General features: G+C 35.1%; 1 protein-coding gene across 1 annotated transcript in view; it reads left to right on the top strand.

Moving 5' to 3' along the window:
• SNTG2 (syntrophin gamma 2) overlaps positions 1 to 13,785 on the top strand; it is a 234,876-nt gene that overhangs the window by 123,021 nt on the left and 98,070 nt on the right. Inside the window, exons 5-6 of the mRNA XM_071547809.1 lie at positions 10,855 to 10,898; positions 11,009 to 11,050. Of these exons, the coding sequence (XP_071403910.1) occupies positions 10,855 to 10,898; positions 11,009 to 11,050 (86 nt within the window). The remainder of the gene's footprint in view (positions 1 to 10,854; positions 10,899 to 11,008; positions 11,051 to 13,785) is intronic.

Raw genomic sequence — 13,785 nt, 5'->3', positions numbered from 1 at the left:
CAATAACTCATCACTGAGTTTAGGCTTTTTAATTTTTTTCTATGGATCTGTCTTCCATTCTAGCAAAGGTTTTTCATACCACCAAACTTTTGCTAAAGTTAATTGCAGAGGGACAAAAGTCAGACAGAATGAGTACAAGTAAATGCAAATACAGTTGTAAATTCAAAAGTAGAGTGATATAAATAGCTACAGAGTAATTTAAATCCCATAGGTAATTATTTCATTCTCAAAGCCAGGATTATGTTTTTCCTACTCATACATCAAATCATCCAGTCAACTTAGGATATTAGCAACATTGCTAATAATCTCCTAGATTATAAAAAGAAATATAGATGTTGAAGCTTCTCAGTAATATTTTATAAGCCTGATCCAGGTTTTCTCTAATACTGTGTTTTGGTTTTTAATTTTTTAAAATGTAATTTAATGCAATATTATTTTTCCCATGTTTTCCTTTTGAAACTGACTTAAGATTGTACTCTTTTGTTGTTAAACATCGAACAATAAAATTACTGGTTTGTGTTACAGAATTATCAAGTTAGCATTCACATGTTGTCCTCTGGATGCACCTTTCCATTTTTGTGAGACCTGCTGCAATAATGTGACTACTGCTGTGAACTCTGTTTGTATCTCATATAATATGTGGAGTCAGACAAGCAGCAATGATGAAACAGAACAGTGAGTTCAGCTCATGAGGCATGATGAAAATAGGTAAATAAAATTAAATAAACCCCAGTGGAACAGGGTTAGATTGCATTGTGCCACTTTCAACAAGATTCTCCCTTGAGAGCCAAAATTCATTAATTTGAATGCATTTTCACACCTTCTGTGGTAAAGTTAGCTTATAACTCACATTCTGCTGTGTTGAAAAATCTTCTCTTTTATGTTTAGTCAACTTCTGACTGAGGGTGCTGAATATCCTGTCAGGTTTGGAACAAACTCCAGACATTCAGCCACTGAAACATTGTTGGCTTAAAACCATGTGCTCTGCAAACACGGAATCTGTCCAAATATCACATCCTAGCTGCCTGCATTCAGGACCATCTGGAGGACATGATGGCAGTTTGATAAAGGCTTTTAAGAGTTTCACTTACATGCCAAACAAAGACATATGAAAGTGTATGTGATACCTTCTCCATAGGGTGGGGCTTTTTTGTGTGTTGACTCCAGTCATCCCCAAGGGTTTAGAACCAGGGTAACCCAGCCCAGTCTGAACGAGTAGGTGGGCATGATTTGAGATTGCAGTCAAGCTGCCCAGCATGGTTGTTTCCAAAGCTGATGTTTTCATCCCTGCAGCTGTACTCACCTTGTCTTCATCATCCTTGGAGATTCATTCCACTGAGCCAGCGAGCTCAATATTAAGGATTAGTTAAGCCTGAATAGATTTATTTATAAGGAAGCCAGAATGGATCAAAAATTTGTGTTATGCCTTATGCTGACGAAGGTGAAGACTGAATAGAAGGCCATCTTTGAACATAAGGCCTGATTAGAACAGAGGATATTTGAAGCTGAATGGTGCTTAATTTTTGGACACTGTTTCCTAACATCACTTAAAAATATTTTTTTAGAATTATTCTTATTTTCTATCATTAATTTTTAATTACCTTTACCAGTGTTATTTTTCTTTATTATTGGAAAACTAATGATTTATGAAGTTAGCATGTTACTCATAGTTCTTTCTCTTGGACCTATGCCTTCATCCCTAAACTTATTTTCAGAAGGCACAGAACATTCTTAACATTTTGGATTTCTTTTTTACTCTTGTCTCCTTAAGACTAGACAGGAAGAAAAAGGCAATACGTATTAATAGAAAGAACATCTTAATGAACTGTTGAAGATCAGTCAGCAGGTAAACAGAAGGTATATTTTTTCTCTGATTCAGGAAAGCCTTTCTATTCAATGTAACAGTTAAGAACATATTCAAGGTCCAATGGTATGAATAGCAGTCACTCCATATTTACTGAGAATAGCAGTCATAGTGAGAAACAAATAGGTAGATGAATTACTCAGTTGAGACTGTAGAACAAATTGTATCACTGGTATTTGTTTTGAAGGATAAATGCTTTAGCAAGAGGCTTAAATTATTAATCTGAACATATAGAACTCTTTGAGCAGAAGGATGCAGAGACATAATTTTTAAGTTTTTATTTAGCTGAACAGGCATATGCTGAAAATCAAGTCTAGTAATTTTTTTAAGATGTTAATCTTCTAATTGTTACAATGAAATGCATATTTTTAGGCATTGAAATTATTCATAAATACGTCCTGTACAAGAAAAAAAATTATATATTTGTAAGTTTCACTTAAAAATTTTGTTCTAGAATTTGTGTGGGTTTTGTTAAAAATATTTAAAAGCTTGATGAAGTCAGAATTCATTTTTACAGAGGAAGCCAAAGCAATTCCATTTTAGGTCAGTTTGAAATTTTGTTTTATTCCTTAGATTGGATAAAATATAAAAACAGAGAATTAGCTGTCCAGCTGTAGATTTAGGCAATTTTTTAATGTACTTTCTCAAAATGAGGTCTTACATGTGAGTACATATATTTGTCTAAAAAAGTTTCTGAAAATGAATAATGCTTACTTGCTAAGTATACAAAGAAGTGGTATTCAAAGAGCACACATATTCAAATACTTCTCCATGCCTGTGAAGATCAGGTTTCAATAAAAGATAATTAGCTGTGCTTAATACCTGTCAAAATACAAAAGGGTTCTGAATATTGCTATATTTTAGTTCTATAGGGGTTTATGATGAAAATTCTCATTGGAAGATGCATGCTGTAGCTTATGAAACAAAAAAGGTAAATATAAAACCTTGAAAATATTATTTGCAATTTCCGTGGATTCTTAAGCTGTAAACTAAATAGAGAAAAATGTGAAGAATACGTTGTATTTTTTTAGTTGTCATCTGTTATAGGTAGCAGTTGAGTGAATAAACCATGACCTTAGGATGCCAGTGACAGATACAGTTTCTTTCTTTCTTCCATTCACCTACCTCTGATTGCCAAAGTAGTTCCCTTATGTGCTACAGAAATCTAATGAAATACCACTTAAAGTTACTATTTGAATTGGCACCACTGCAGTTGAGGTTGAAGGAAAAGGTTAATGACATTCTGTGCAGAGAAATTAGAGAATTATATAGTATGTGTTCAGATAATTTGTTCAAGAGAGAACTAACTGCCTGATGTCCCTCTGAGAATGGATGGTATTTTGGACTTTGGATTTGGAGCTTGCTTTTACCACAGTGCTTTGGTACTGGAGAAGCAAGTACCTAGACAGAAAGCACATTCAACTGCACTAAAGATTCCTATTGCATTGAAAGATGCTAATTAAAATCAGAGTAAAACTCATGCATAGTATTTTGGGGCTTAAGCAGTCAAGAATCATACAGAATATTTGATGGAAAGAGCAAATGGAACGAACTTCTAGTTGGAGATAATGTCACATGGAATAATATGAGAAAATAAAAAATATCCTTTGACAATTTCAGAAAACTTCTGATTTTATCTTTTCACTGTTCTTGTCTTTCCCTTACTAATTTCTGAACTAAAGACTTTTAAAGTTATTTTAGGAACTACATATTTTGTTTTCTTGTAGCTCATTTAAAGCTTGTTTTTCTGCTACTTTGGGCATCCCCTGTTAGCCTGAAAGTTTGTTTTCCAATGTTTACCATCACCTCTACAACATTTAAACCTTTTTGACATAATATAATAGAACTTAAACGAAACTTGGTTGCATATTTTGGAAGACAAGATTGAAAATGCCAGAGTATAATTTATTTCCTTATAAAAGGTTACCTATTAATAACTTGTCTTATTCAGCTCAGCAAGTCTTTTATGTGTGATATTAATTATATGTCTATTAGTGCAAACCTTATACCTTAGAGTATTGCAACTGTGTGATGAGATTCATTTTCCTTTACACTGTACTAAATTCCTTTGTCAATTTATGTGGTTAATTAATTTTAAAATGCACACAACTATTTTTATCTCGAAAATATTGTAATAACTCATAGAATCAAAGAATTGTTAAGGCTGGAAAAGACTGCTGAGATCATCAAGGCCAACTGTTAAACTCTGGAAATATAAAATTTAGGGGTTGATTTAACACTACTAACTGTATTTCTAGAAATACCATATTTTTACAATTTTAAATAGCTTTCTACTGACTCTAATAATGGAGTCTTAGCTATGCTTGACTAGCAGAACTTATTTTTAAAAGAAAATATAACTTATTCATAGTTATGATTGTTGCTTTTGCTTCTTAATTACCACTGCTTATTTCTGAATTCTGTCCATGTAAAATGCATGAGTATTTTTACTTTTATTTCAAACTCAAGAGACTGTGGTTAGGCAAGTATCCCAAGTAATAAATGACAGTAGTAATGTAGCCCTTTCAAATTTTCTAAAGATACATCTTCAAGAAAACAATGCCTTTTCTTACAGTCGTATCTTAGTTGTCGTGAATTTTCTTAAAAAGTTAAAACTTTAAAGTAATTGCACTATTAATGTTCCAATTTTGTTTCCTTGCTTTGATAATTAATGTTTTTCTATAAAGGCAAAATCAAATGATCAAGAACTGAATGTAAAATGGGAAGTATTTTTCTCGATTAAGAATTCATCATGATAACTATTCCTGTGGGTTCTCTCTGCTGCAACATCTACAAGTTAATCTGAGCTACATTAGGCCTCTTTCCTTAATTAAAGAACTAGCCTGTTATATCTAAGTTTTCTTCACTGAGTTCATATTGTATGAGAATTCCATTGCCATTTGGTTTGGCTTAAGAATCTTTCATCAAGACATAGGAATACCTGAAATTCTGTAGGAAAATCAGACCACCTGAATTTTTCTCCTTTTGTTTCTTAAAGTAGCTCTGAAGTCAATTTAATCATGGTGTATGCTGGTACTTTTTACTTTTTCAAGATATGTATATTACTGGCAATGCAGCTCATGTCACAAAGCTCTTTGCAATCAGAAAAACCATCCAAAAGCCTTTAGATAATTTTTGCTTTAGTTACTGCTAAGAGTCAGGCAGGTAGAAAGAAAACGGAATACTTTTTTCTGTGCTGTTTTTCAAAGCACGTTTAATGAGAGATAGCCAGATCCTAGTTTTCTCAGTTATGGTATACATGCAGCCATTGCCCCCACCAGGTCACTTACAAAAGGGAAAATTTTGTCTGTAACATAGGGTCTCTGAATACTCAGGTGGTAGTAACAAAGTGGTATTTTTACATTAGCCTCAGAAAACAGTTATAGTATCATCTGCCTTTTAAAAGTCATGGCACAGAATAAACAGATTTTGTTTTTAAGGTTAAGGTACCTTAATGCCCATTGGCATGCTCTTGGGATTCCTATTTGCCTTTATACATCTTACACATTTTACTTTTTGGCATACATAAAATATAAGACTTGGTTGTACTAAAGCTCAATTTATCCTATTAATAATTTTCTATAGAAAGCATTAGAAATTTGTTTTTACAGTAATTTTCATTTTAGGTTGCATTCAATTCTCGCCATTAACAGAAAAATGTTTTTATCAGTAAAGTTTCTAGTGAGCATTATGTTCTGAAAACCTGTTTTTTGCTGATGTTATCTCAAAGGAGAAGGTGAAGGAGCAAAGCCATTAGCGAACATCTATCTTCAAAACAGATTCAGTTCTGTAACATTTTCCTGTTGAAAGACATTCCCTGCTACATTCAGTCTTTACCCACTCCTGTGTCCAGCACCTTTCTCAGCTCAATCATTCTGTGCATCTCTCACATTGAAATGATGTATTGAGCTTCAGTGCTTCAGGCCTATGTTTGCTTAGATCTGGAAGTGACTTCTTGATGGCTAGATACAGTAGTTTTAGGATCATGAGGTGATCTCTTGTTGCTTTTTTCACAGGCACTGGGAAACCTCATGGTCAAAACCAGAAATTCTGGGAGTTTGGGTTTTTTTTTGTTTGGGTTTTTTTTTAATTTAAACAATTATATTAAATTTAGCCAAGTCCTGTAAAAAGTATGTTCCATTTTTAAACAACATCTATTACCAGGTATTTTTCAATAATTGAGTTAATATAATTGTGTTTTGAATCACAGGTTAAAAATCTCAAAGTGCTTGACTAAAAAAACCAACTAAACAACAAACATAAACAACCAAAAAAACCCCAACCACAGCTAAAAAATTAAAATAACCCACCCAAACTGCAGCAGGTGTATCTTTACAGTCATGAGTGAAGTTATGTCCAGTTCCTGGAATAGGAGATAAAAATACATCTGGATAAGTAAGGGTAGTCGTTAGCATCCTTAATACTAAGTTTTCCGGTCTTTTTATTTAATCTAGTTTCTGAACTGTTCCTTTATATTTAAGCAGTGAAATACTTATGCATATATTTAACTAAGCTTATGCATTGAGAGGTCCATGAAGGCTGTGCAGCTCTCTTTGTGCTTCTATCAGCATTTTTTGCCATAGGACATAGTAACTGGTATATTTCTCATGTGATTCAGAAATTTAACAAAAATTGAGTGAAAATGCATACTGTGACCAATCTTGAAAAATACAAGGACATCAGATTATTGACAGACTCAAATCTTCATAGAGAGATGTGCATCAATTAACATGTAATTCAGAACTTCCAAAGACTCTCTATTCATTAAACTTGCCATTTCACAACCTTGCAAATTTGGGAAAATTTGATACAGCCCTTCTTGAGCCTGAGTGGATAGGAAAAGTAAAGATAGGTAAAGTAAAGTTCAAATCATTTTTAATAGTTCATGGCTCTGTCAGAGAGGCTTTTTGTTTTAAAGATTAGAATGATGGGTCATTTGCATTTGGAAAAGTTTTTCAAGTCTAATATTTTCTAAAGATTTTAATGGTTATTTTCATACCGTTACTTCAACATAAGCCGCTTTAGGTTTCTCTCATGCTTTGCCCCATTCAGTATCACTTTTGCATTTAATCAATGCACAGCAACTAATCAGTACTAAATGTTTATAAACAAAATTAAGATGTAGAGTAATGGTTATATAGCATTAGTTGTTTTAACACATGCTTCATTTTCTTTTACAGCCTGATATATTTCTGATTTCACTACTTTGTGCTTATTATCAAAGGGTTTGGGTTTTTTTTCGGACATGTTCAATTAAGTGCTACTAAAATATTATTTCAAGTAAAGCTTCAAAAGGCAAACTAGATTCTGAAAAAGTTGTGTTTATTGTTTCACTGAGTAAGGTTATATGCTCCTTCATATCCCAAAGCTCTTTCTTGAGTATTTTGGTCTTAGAATTGATTCATTTTACACATAGTGACTGGTAATTTTAGAGCACCTTTGTCATAAACACTTTTGTAAATGAGTATGTTACCAATGGGAGAAAGTTCCAAGAAGCCTGGAAGAATTTATTTAATATTTTTATCATGTAGAGAACACGTGACTTCGTGAAAACATCAGTAGATGTTTTGTCTTAAGGTTTAAAATGTGCCTTAGAGAAACAAGACAAAACTTTTTTGTCTCTTTCCAAGGAGTTTTTCCAGTCATTTTATTTCCAATAAACAATGTAAACTACAGCAAACTGTTTTGCAAAATCTGCATTTTAGTGACACATCCTCTAGAAATTTGATTTATGGAAAATATATTTGTTAGAAATCATCATTGATTTTAAATTATGGACCAGTGGCTAAACCCAAAGCCTTGAGCTGTTAACTAGCTCTATCTCAAGAATTTTACCTATGTCTGGAATTTAGTCTTTCTTTTTTTGCATGAATACTAGTCTATGTATTTTATTATAACTTTTGTCAGAACGAGGAAGTTTTCTTGGAAGACTTAGGCAGCATTGCATGACTGCTGTTGTGTCATTATGCAGCGGATCACAGGTAGATGAACATCCAGGAGGATGTGATACCTACCTGTCTGCCTGCAAATCTTCACAGAATAACAAAGTCACAGAATCATAGACTATTCTGAGTTGGAAGAGACCCACAAGGATCATCGAGGTCAACTCTTATGTCAATGGCCCATACAGGCGATTGAACCCATGACTTTGGCATTGCAACCAATACAGTCTTCCATCAGGATCTCAGCTTTCACGCAACATTTTCTGTCTCAGTACGCTTTGCTTTCTTACCTTACATTTTTCTCTTTTGACCTGTTACAGGAATCCTTTCCATACTCACGTCTCACATCCCTACATCTCTTTCTTTACCATGCGTTTTGCTCTATTGCTCTTTCCAATAGCAACAGCTTCTTTACGAGGGCCTCAAAAACAGTACTGCCTGCTGCCCACACATGCCATCCTATCACATCTGTGTCCTGCAGATCATCTGACTATTGTTACATGCCTTGCTGCAGAGCACTGGAGCTCCTACTGTGGCCCACAGACAGACTAATATCTGAGAATTGGCTTATTAGAGTTGGCCTCCTGAACGAGGTTGAGGACCTACTTTCCCTGTGTTACACTTCGTTCGGTTGATGTCCAGGCTCTACGCTGATTGCAGTTTTAGGCACCATTGCATTACTTGTAAGCAAGATCTCCTCCTGTGTATTGTGGCCTCTAGCAGCTATTACTGGTAGAAGGAGTTTGTCACTGTGTGGCACTGTGTGCCTTACAATGGGCTGCTTAGGGCTCACAAATCAAAGTTTTGTGTACTAGCTTTCCTTGAGCAGCTTATCTTCACTTGAGAGCAATTAGACTGGAAGTCCAGTCTTACTAATGTCAGTTAAAATCCCTGAAACCTTTACAGTGTGGGTGTAAGGAGCCTCAGCACCAACTGCTTTGATTTGTGATCTCTCTCTGTTCTGCCTCATCACATGTGCCTGTTGTGTTCTGGCTTCAGTTGGGATAGAATTAATTTTCTTCTTAGGAGCTGATACAGTGCTATGTTTTGGATTGAGTATGGGAATGCTGTTGGTAACACACTGATATTTCAGTTGTGGCTAAATAGTGCTTTCTTTAAATCAAGGACTTTTCAGTGTCGCATGCTCTGCCAGCAAGCAGGTGCACAAGAAGTTGGGAGGGAGCATGGCCAGGAGAAATGGCCCAAAATGGTCAAAGAAATATTCTGTACCACAGAACATCATGCTCAGTATATAAACTGAAAGGAATTGTCTGGGAGCTGCTAATTGCTTCTCAAGGACAGACTGGGCATCGTTCAGCACATGATGAAGAAAGTTGTGCATCACTCACACACTACCACCTTTCCATTACTATTATCATATTAAAATTTATTTCAATCTTAAACTGTTTGTATCTCAAACCATGAGATTTACCTCTTTTTTAATTGTCTGCCCCATCCCACTGGAGTATGGCAGGGAGTTGGGGGTGGGGGGTTGGGGAGGGAGGGATTATAGTATTGGGAAGGAGGGTTGAGCAGGTGGCTGCATGGTGCATAGCTGACAGCTGGGATTAAACCACAACTTGCTAATACAGACATACTCAAAATTTCTGCTCTCCCTCCTGAGACATTCCCACACAGTGGGCAAGGCAGTCACCCCTAATTTGTCCTTTTCTACTTTTCCACAACTGGAATTTCAAACACAGGCCTTTACTTCTATCTCCAATTCAAGTATGCTTTTATTTTTCTAAAACAACCCCAAAATAAGCATTGAACTACATTTTTGTATGTTTTTTCACTATTGCTATAATTATTACTAACATCTCAAATACATGTTTAGTATTGAGCTACCCAACCTAATGTTCAGCACCTCTGGCAAAGTAGGTATCCTACATAGCCTTCTTTGTATTACTTTGTAATTGTTTTGAGCTGCTTTAATTCAGTTCATTTTCCATACATAGCTGACTCTTTCTACATCAACTATTGCAAATTATACGCATAATTTTAAATACGAAGTAGGATGAGAAATAGGGTAAAGACCTTCAATGCAACTTGTAGGATGATATTTGAAATAAACAGTGAGATATTTAAGTATTGACTAATGGACTGTTATCTGCAAAAAGAGCGATGAAAAATCTATTAGAAAGATAAATTTATTTTTTAAAAAGTGCTATTTTGTACCAAAGGTACATTTGTAGTGGCAACAGCTATGTTGCAGAAATCATGAGAATACTCTGTGCAGTTTTTCATCTTTTTTTACCTCTATTTCCATTTCTTACAATACTGCCTTTGTTAACATTTATTGCATTCTTCTAAGCCTCAAGCTGTGACTTTAAAGATCATATATAAGACTAATAGGTCTTAATACTATCAGTCTTTGCAGGGTCTGAGCCTTACTTTCAATTACTACATTTCATAAGATAAACATTCCCAAATTCCACAAAAAAAATTTAAAAAGTAAAAAAAAATAAAAATGAGAGAACACATCTCAAAAATGTCATTGTTTTTATCTGTGCAGAATTGTTGCAGTTTCATTAACTTTTTCCCATTAACTCTGTAAGGCAGGAAACATGCAAACATTATTCTTAGAAACAAAGCTAACTCAAATTTCATGTTAAAGAGTTATATTACATTCTAGGCACAATCTCTTTAATTACAGCAGTCCCTTTAAATTTGCTCAAGGGGAAAGGAATTGCTAAGTAGTTTCAGAAATTCCTATTTCCCTTTTATGGAAGAATAATGAAAAGTGTGAATCACATTTTCCACGTCATTTAATGAAATCCTTCATTAGTGAGAAATGACATTTGTATTCTATACTATACAAGTTCTTTGTGCATGGAAAGTAGCTCTTTTAATTTGTTTAAAATTGCTAAGGATCTATTACCTTTGTAGGATGAATACTGGTTGTTGTGCCATTGGTATATTCACAACCAAATCAGTTACAAATGAAGATTACAAACCAAAGCATGTTAAATCAATTGCTGGAAGAGAATATAGCAATTTTTTTAGTACTACTATCAATTAAAATATACTCCTTCTGTAATCCCACAGCTGAACAAACAGGAATGTTATTTATAGGAGATGCAATAATACAGGTTAGTAAACATTCACTTTTTCCCACAGACATTTGTTTCATACTTGCTTTTATTTCAGTAACTAACTTACACATTGCAAATCATTTTCTCCCTATCATATCTATTTTTAGGTTAATGGTATAAATGTAGAAAGTGCTACCCATGAAGAAGTGGTAAGTCATTCCACTTTGATTTTTTTTATTGGTGTACAGAATATCTTATGTCCAAACTGTGCTGCCTCTAGCCTTGTTACAAATTAATTTACTCTTTTTTACTGTAATGACAGTGCTAAAGTCAAGTTTGTCACATACATGATTATTAACACTTTGCCCATTATTTCATTTATTTTTTAAATACAGTTTTCTACAACATTTTGTCTAACCCAAAACAAAGTAATTTATTGAATAGCGGTTCGTTTTTAGTGATATGTTTCTTTTATCAGATTGACTGTATGAGGATAAAGCCAGTTCACATTCACTCCATGTGCAGTGCTTTTCTGGTCTGCAGTGCAAGTCGCTATAGATAAAAATCGTTACCCCCTATTGCCTGTTTATTGGCAGTTATCAGTTGATTCACTATCTCAGCATAGCATCTCTAGCAAACATAATTGACATAGGCTTTGACAGTCTTATCAGCAAGGCAGAAATTACATGGGCAAAGGAACTAAACTTGCTTTTATTACTTGGAGGTGATCTCTCTGAGTCAAGATAAAGTGCAGCTGCATGATCGTTCAGTCCTTTTCTTGATGTTGATTAATACTATCAAGCTGAATGTCTCACAGACAGTCTCAGTAAAGCACTGAGTCAGGTCTATTGTGTATTGGTAAACTGCCCTCCTGCTGCTTGTATTGTTATTGCACATAATAAAACTCTAAACTTCCTGAAAGTTACTCCTCACAAAATGGTAAGTTACATCCCTTAAGAATTGTTTTTCAGAACTGAGAAGTGCTCCAGAACTGTCAGTGTAACACAGTTGAGGTGAGGAATGAGAGAGAAATGTGTAGTGCTGCTCTTTGCCCTGTATATGGGTATTCAGTGGAAATAATTAAGGAAAATTCTCTAGGACAACTGGAGGCTGTATGGCTGAAGGAAACTCAGACAGATCTCATTGGGCCAGGAGGTCTGCCAGGATACTTTTCTACTATCACAACCTGTTACCATAATGCAAGTGGAGTTAGGTAAATGGGCCAGGTGGTAGAGGAAGGGGCTGCTTCTATGAGATGGGCTGTCACCAAAATTCCTGAAAGATAGAAATATTTTGTACTTTTATCAAAATTATGTCTTTGCATTTTTATTAAATAATGGTTGAGATAAAGTTCTCTGACTATGGTGGGGTTTCAATGTGAAAGAAATGCTTCAGAAAAGGTTTTGGCACTTGGAAACACCACTGAAGAAGGTAGGATTATTATATTTTAAGCTGTTAATATAGTAGTTTAGTGATTCAGGGTAGTTGTCCAGGAAGCAGGCGGTTGAGAATGGAGGACTCATAAAATTTTTAGAAAATCATACCCACATCTTCTGTAGCTGTAGCTTCTGTTTTCTAAATGTCACTCAGGTTCGATGAGAGGTGCATCAGCACTTCTGTTCAAAACACACTCAAAAGTGAGACTTGAGTAGTCTTAATTCACTATGGATTCCAGTTTACGCAACCTTGTTAATGTGAAACAAAGTACTTAATCAGGGGGAGCCTGTCAAAGGTTATTGAGTAATACTTTTGGCTTGATTTATTTTCATCTGGCACCATGATCTCTTACTTATTGAATCATCTACTTCAAGGTGGGACTTAGGAAACATCATCCTCTAATATAGTTTGAGCACTCTTCTTGCTGCTTGCATTCTGATTGCGGGAGACCTCTTTTGTAAATCCTAACTCAAGGTTACAAATTGTGCTGTATGATCCAAGGGACTGTGCACTGGGTCAGGATGAGACAGCATTAATTTTCTTTGCTGCAGCCAGTCTGGTGCTGTATTTTGGTTTGTGACTAAAACAATGCTAGTAACATGCCAGTCTGTTTGCTACACATGAGCAGTGCTTGCAAACCATCGAGGCTTTTTCTTTTTTCACACTTTCTGCCCTTTCAATGAGTAGGCCAGGAGTGGGCAAGAAGTTAGAAGGGGACACAATCAGGAAAGCTCATCTGAACTGACCAACGGGATATTCTGTACCATGTAACATCATGCTCAGCGTTTAAAATTGTGGGGACTGTTTTCTGAGGGATGCAGTCATTCCTCAGAGACTGGATGGGCATTGATCTGTTTGTAGGAGGTGGTGACTGATTGCCTTTTCATCACTTGTTTTGTTTTTACCTTTGTCATATCGAACTGTCTTTATCTTGAAACTGTCATTGAGAAGGTTTTGCTGCTTTGTTCATTCTGTTCTCTCCTATCCTGTCAGTGGGGGAATGGGATTCAACCCACCACAGACTACTAAAAGGGATGCTGCTGGCAAAGACAGAGATTCTGAATTTCTTCACTAGTCCAACCATAGTTCTAAGGCATTAAGGGGCAGAGTACTTGGTTCTTCCTTTTTTTGATGTTGGACTATTTGGATTTTAACATTTGTCTTTAGTGGTTTGGTTATTTTATTTCTTAATTGTAGGTCTAACAAATGTTTTCAAGGATTTTCTTTGGATTTTTTATTTTGTTTATTTCACAACAGCGTGTCTGGATCCCTTGCTGTTTAGACTTTCCCCTTTTTGTTCTTGATTTCTACAATTTCAGAATGCTGGGTCATTCTTGCAGGATGTGACGAGGTGCACTGAATAGGTACAAACTCAGATAACATACATTTTTCTAAATGAAAAATTAAGAGTAATTATATGTCAGTTTGGCTCACAGGTATTGAAGACTTATGACCCATTGGGGTAAATACATGGGAGAGAATGCTACAAAGTTTGGGAACTTCAGGA

Source organism: Pithys albifrons, chromosome 2, assembly GCF_047495875.1.
Source record: "Pithys albifrons albifrons isolate INPA30051 chromosome 2, PitAlb_v1, whole genome shotgun sequence".
Taxonomy (NCBI): domain Eukaryota; kingdom Metazoa; phylum Chordata; class Aves; order Passeriformes; family Thamnophilidae; genus Pithys; species Pithys albifrons.
This window is presented reverse-complemented; position numbering and strand designations above follow the sequence as displayed.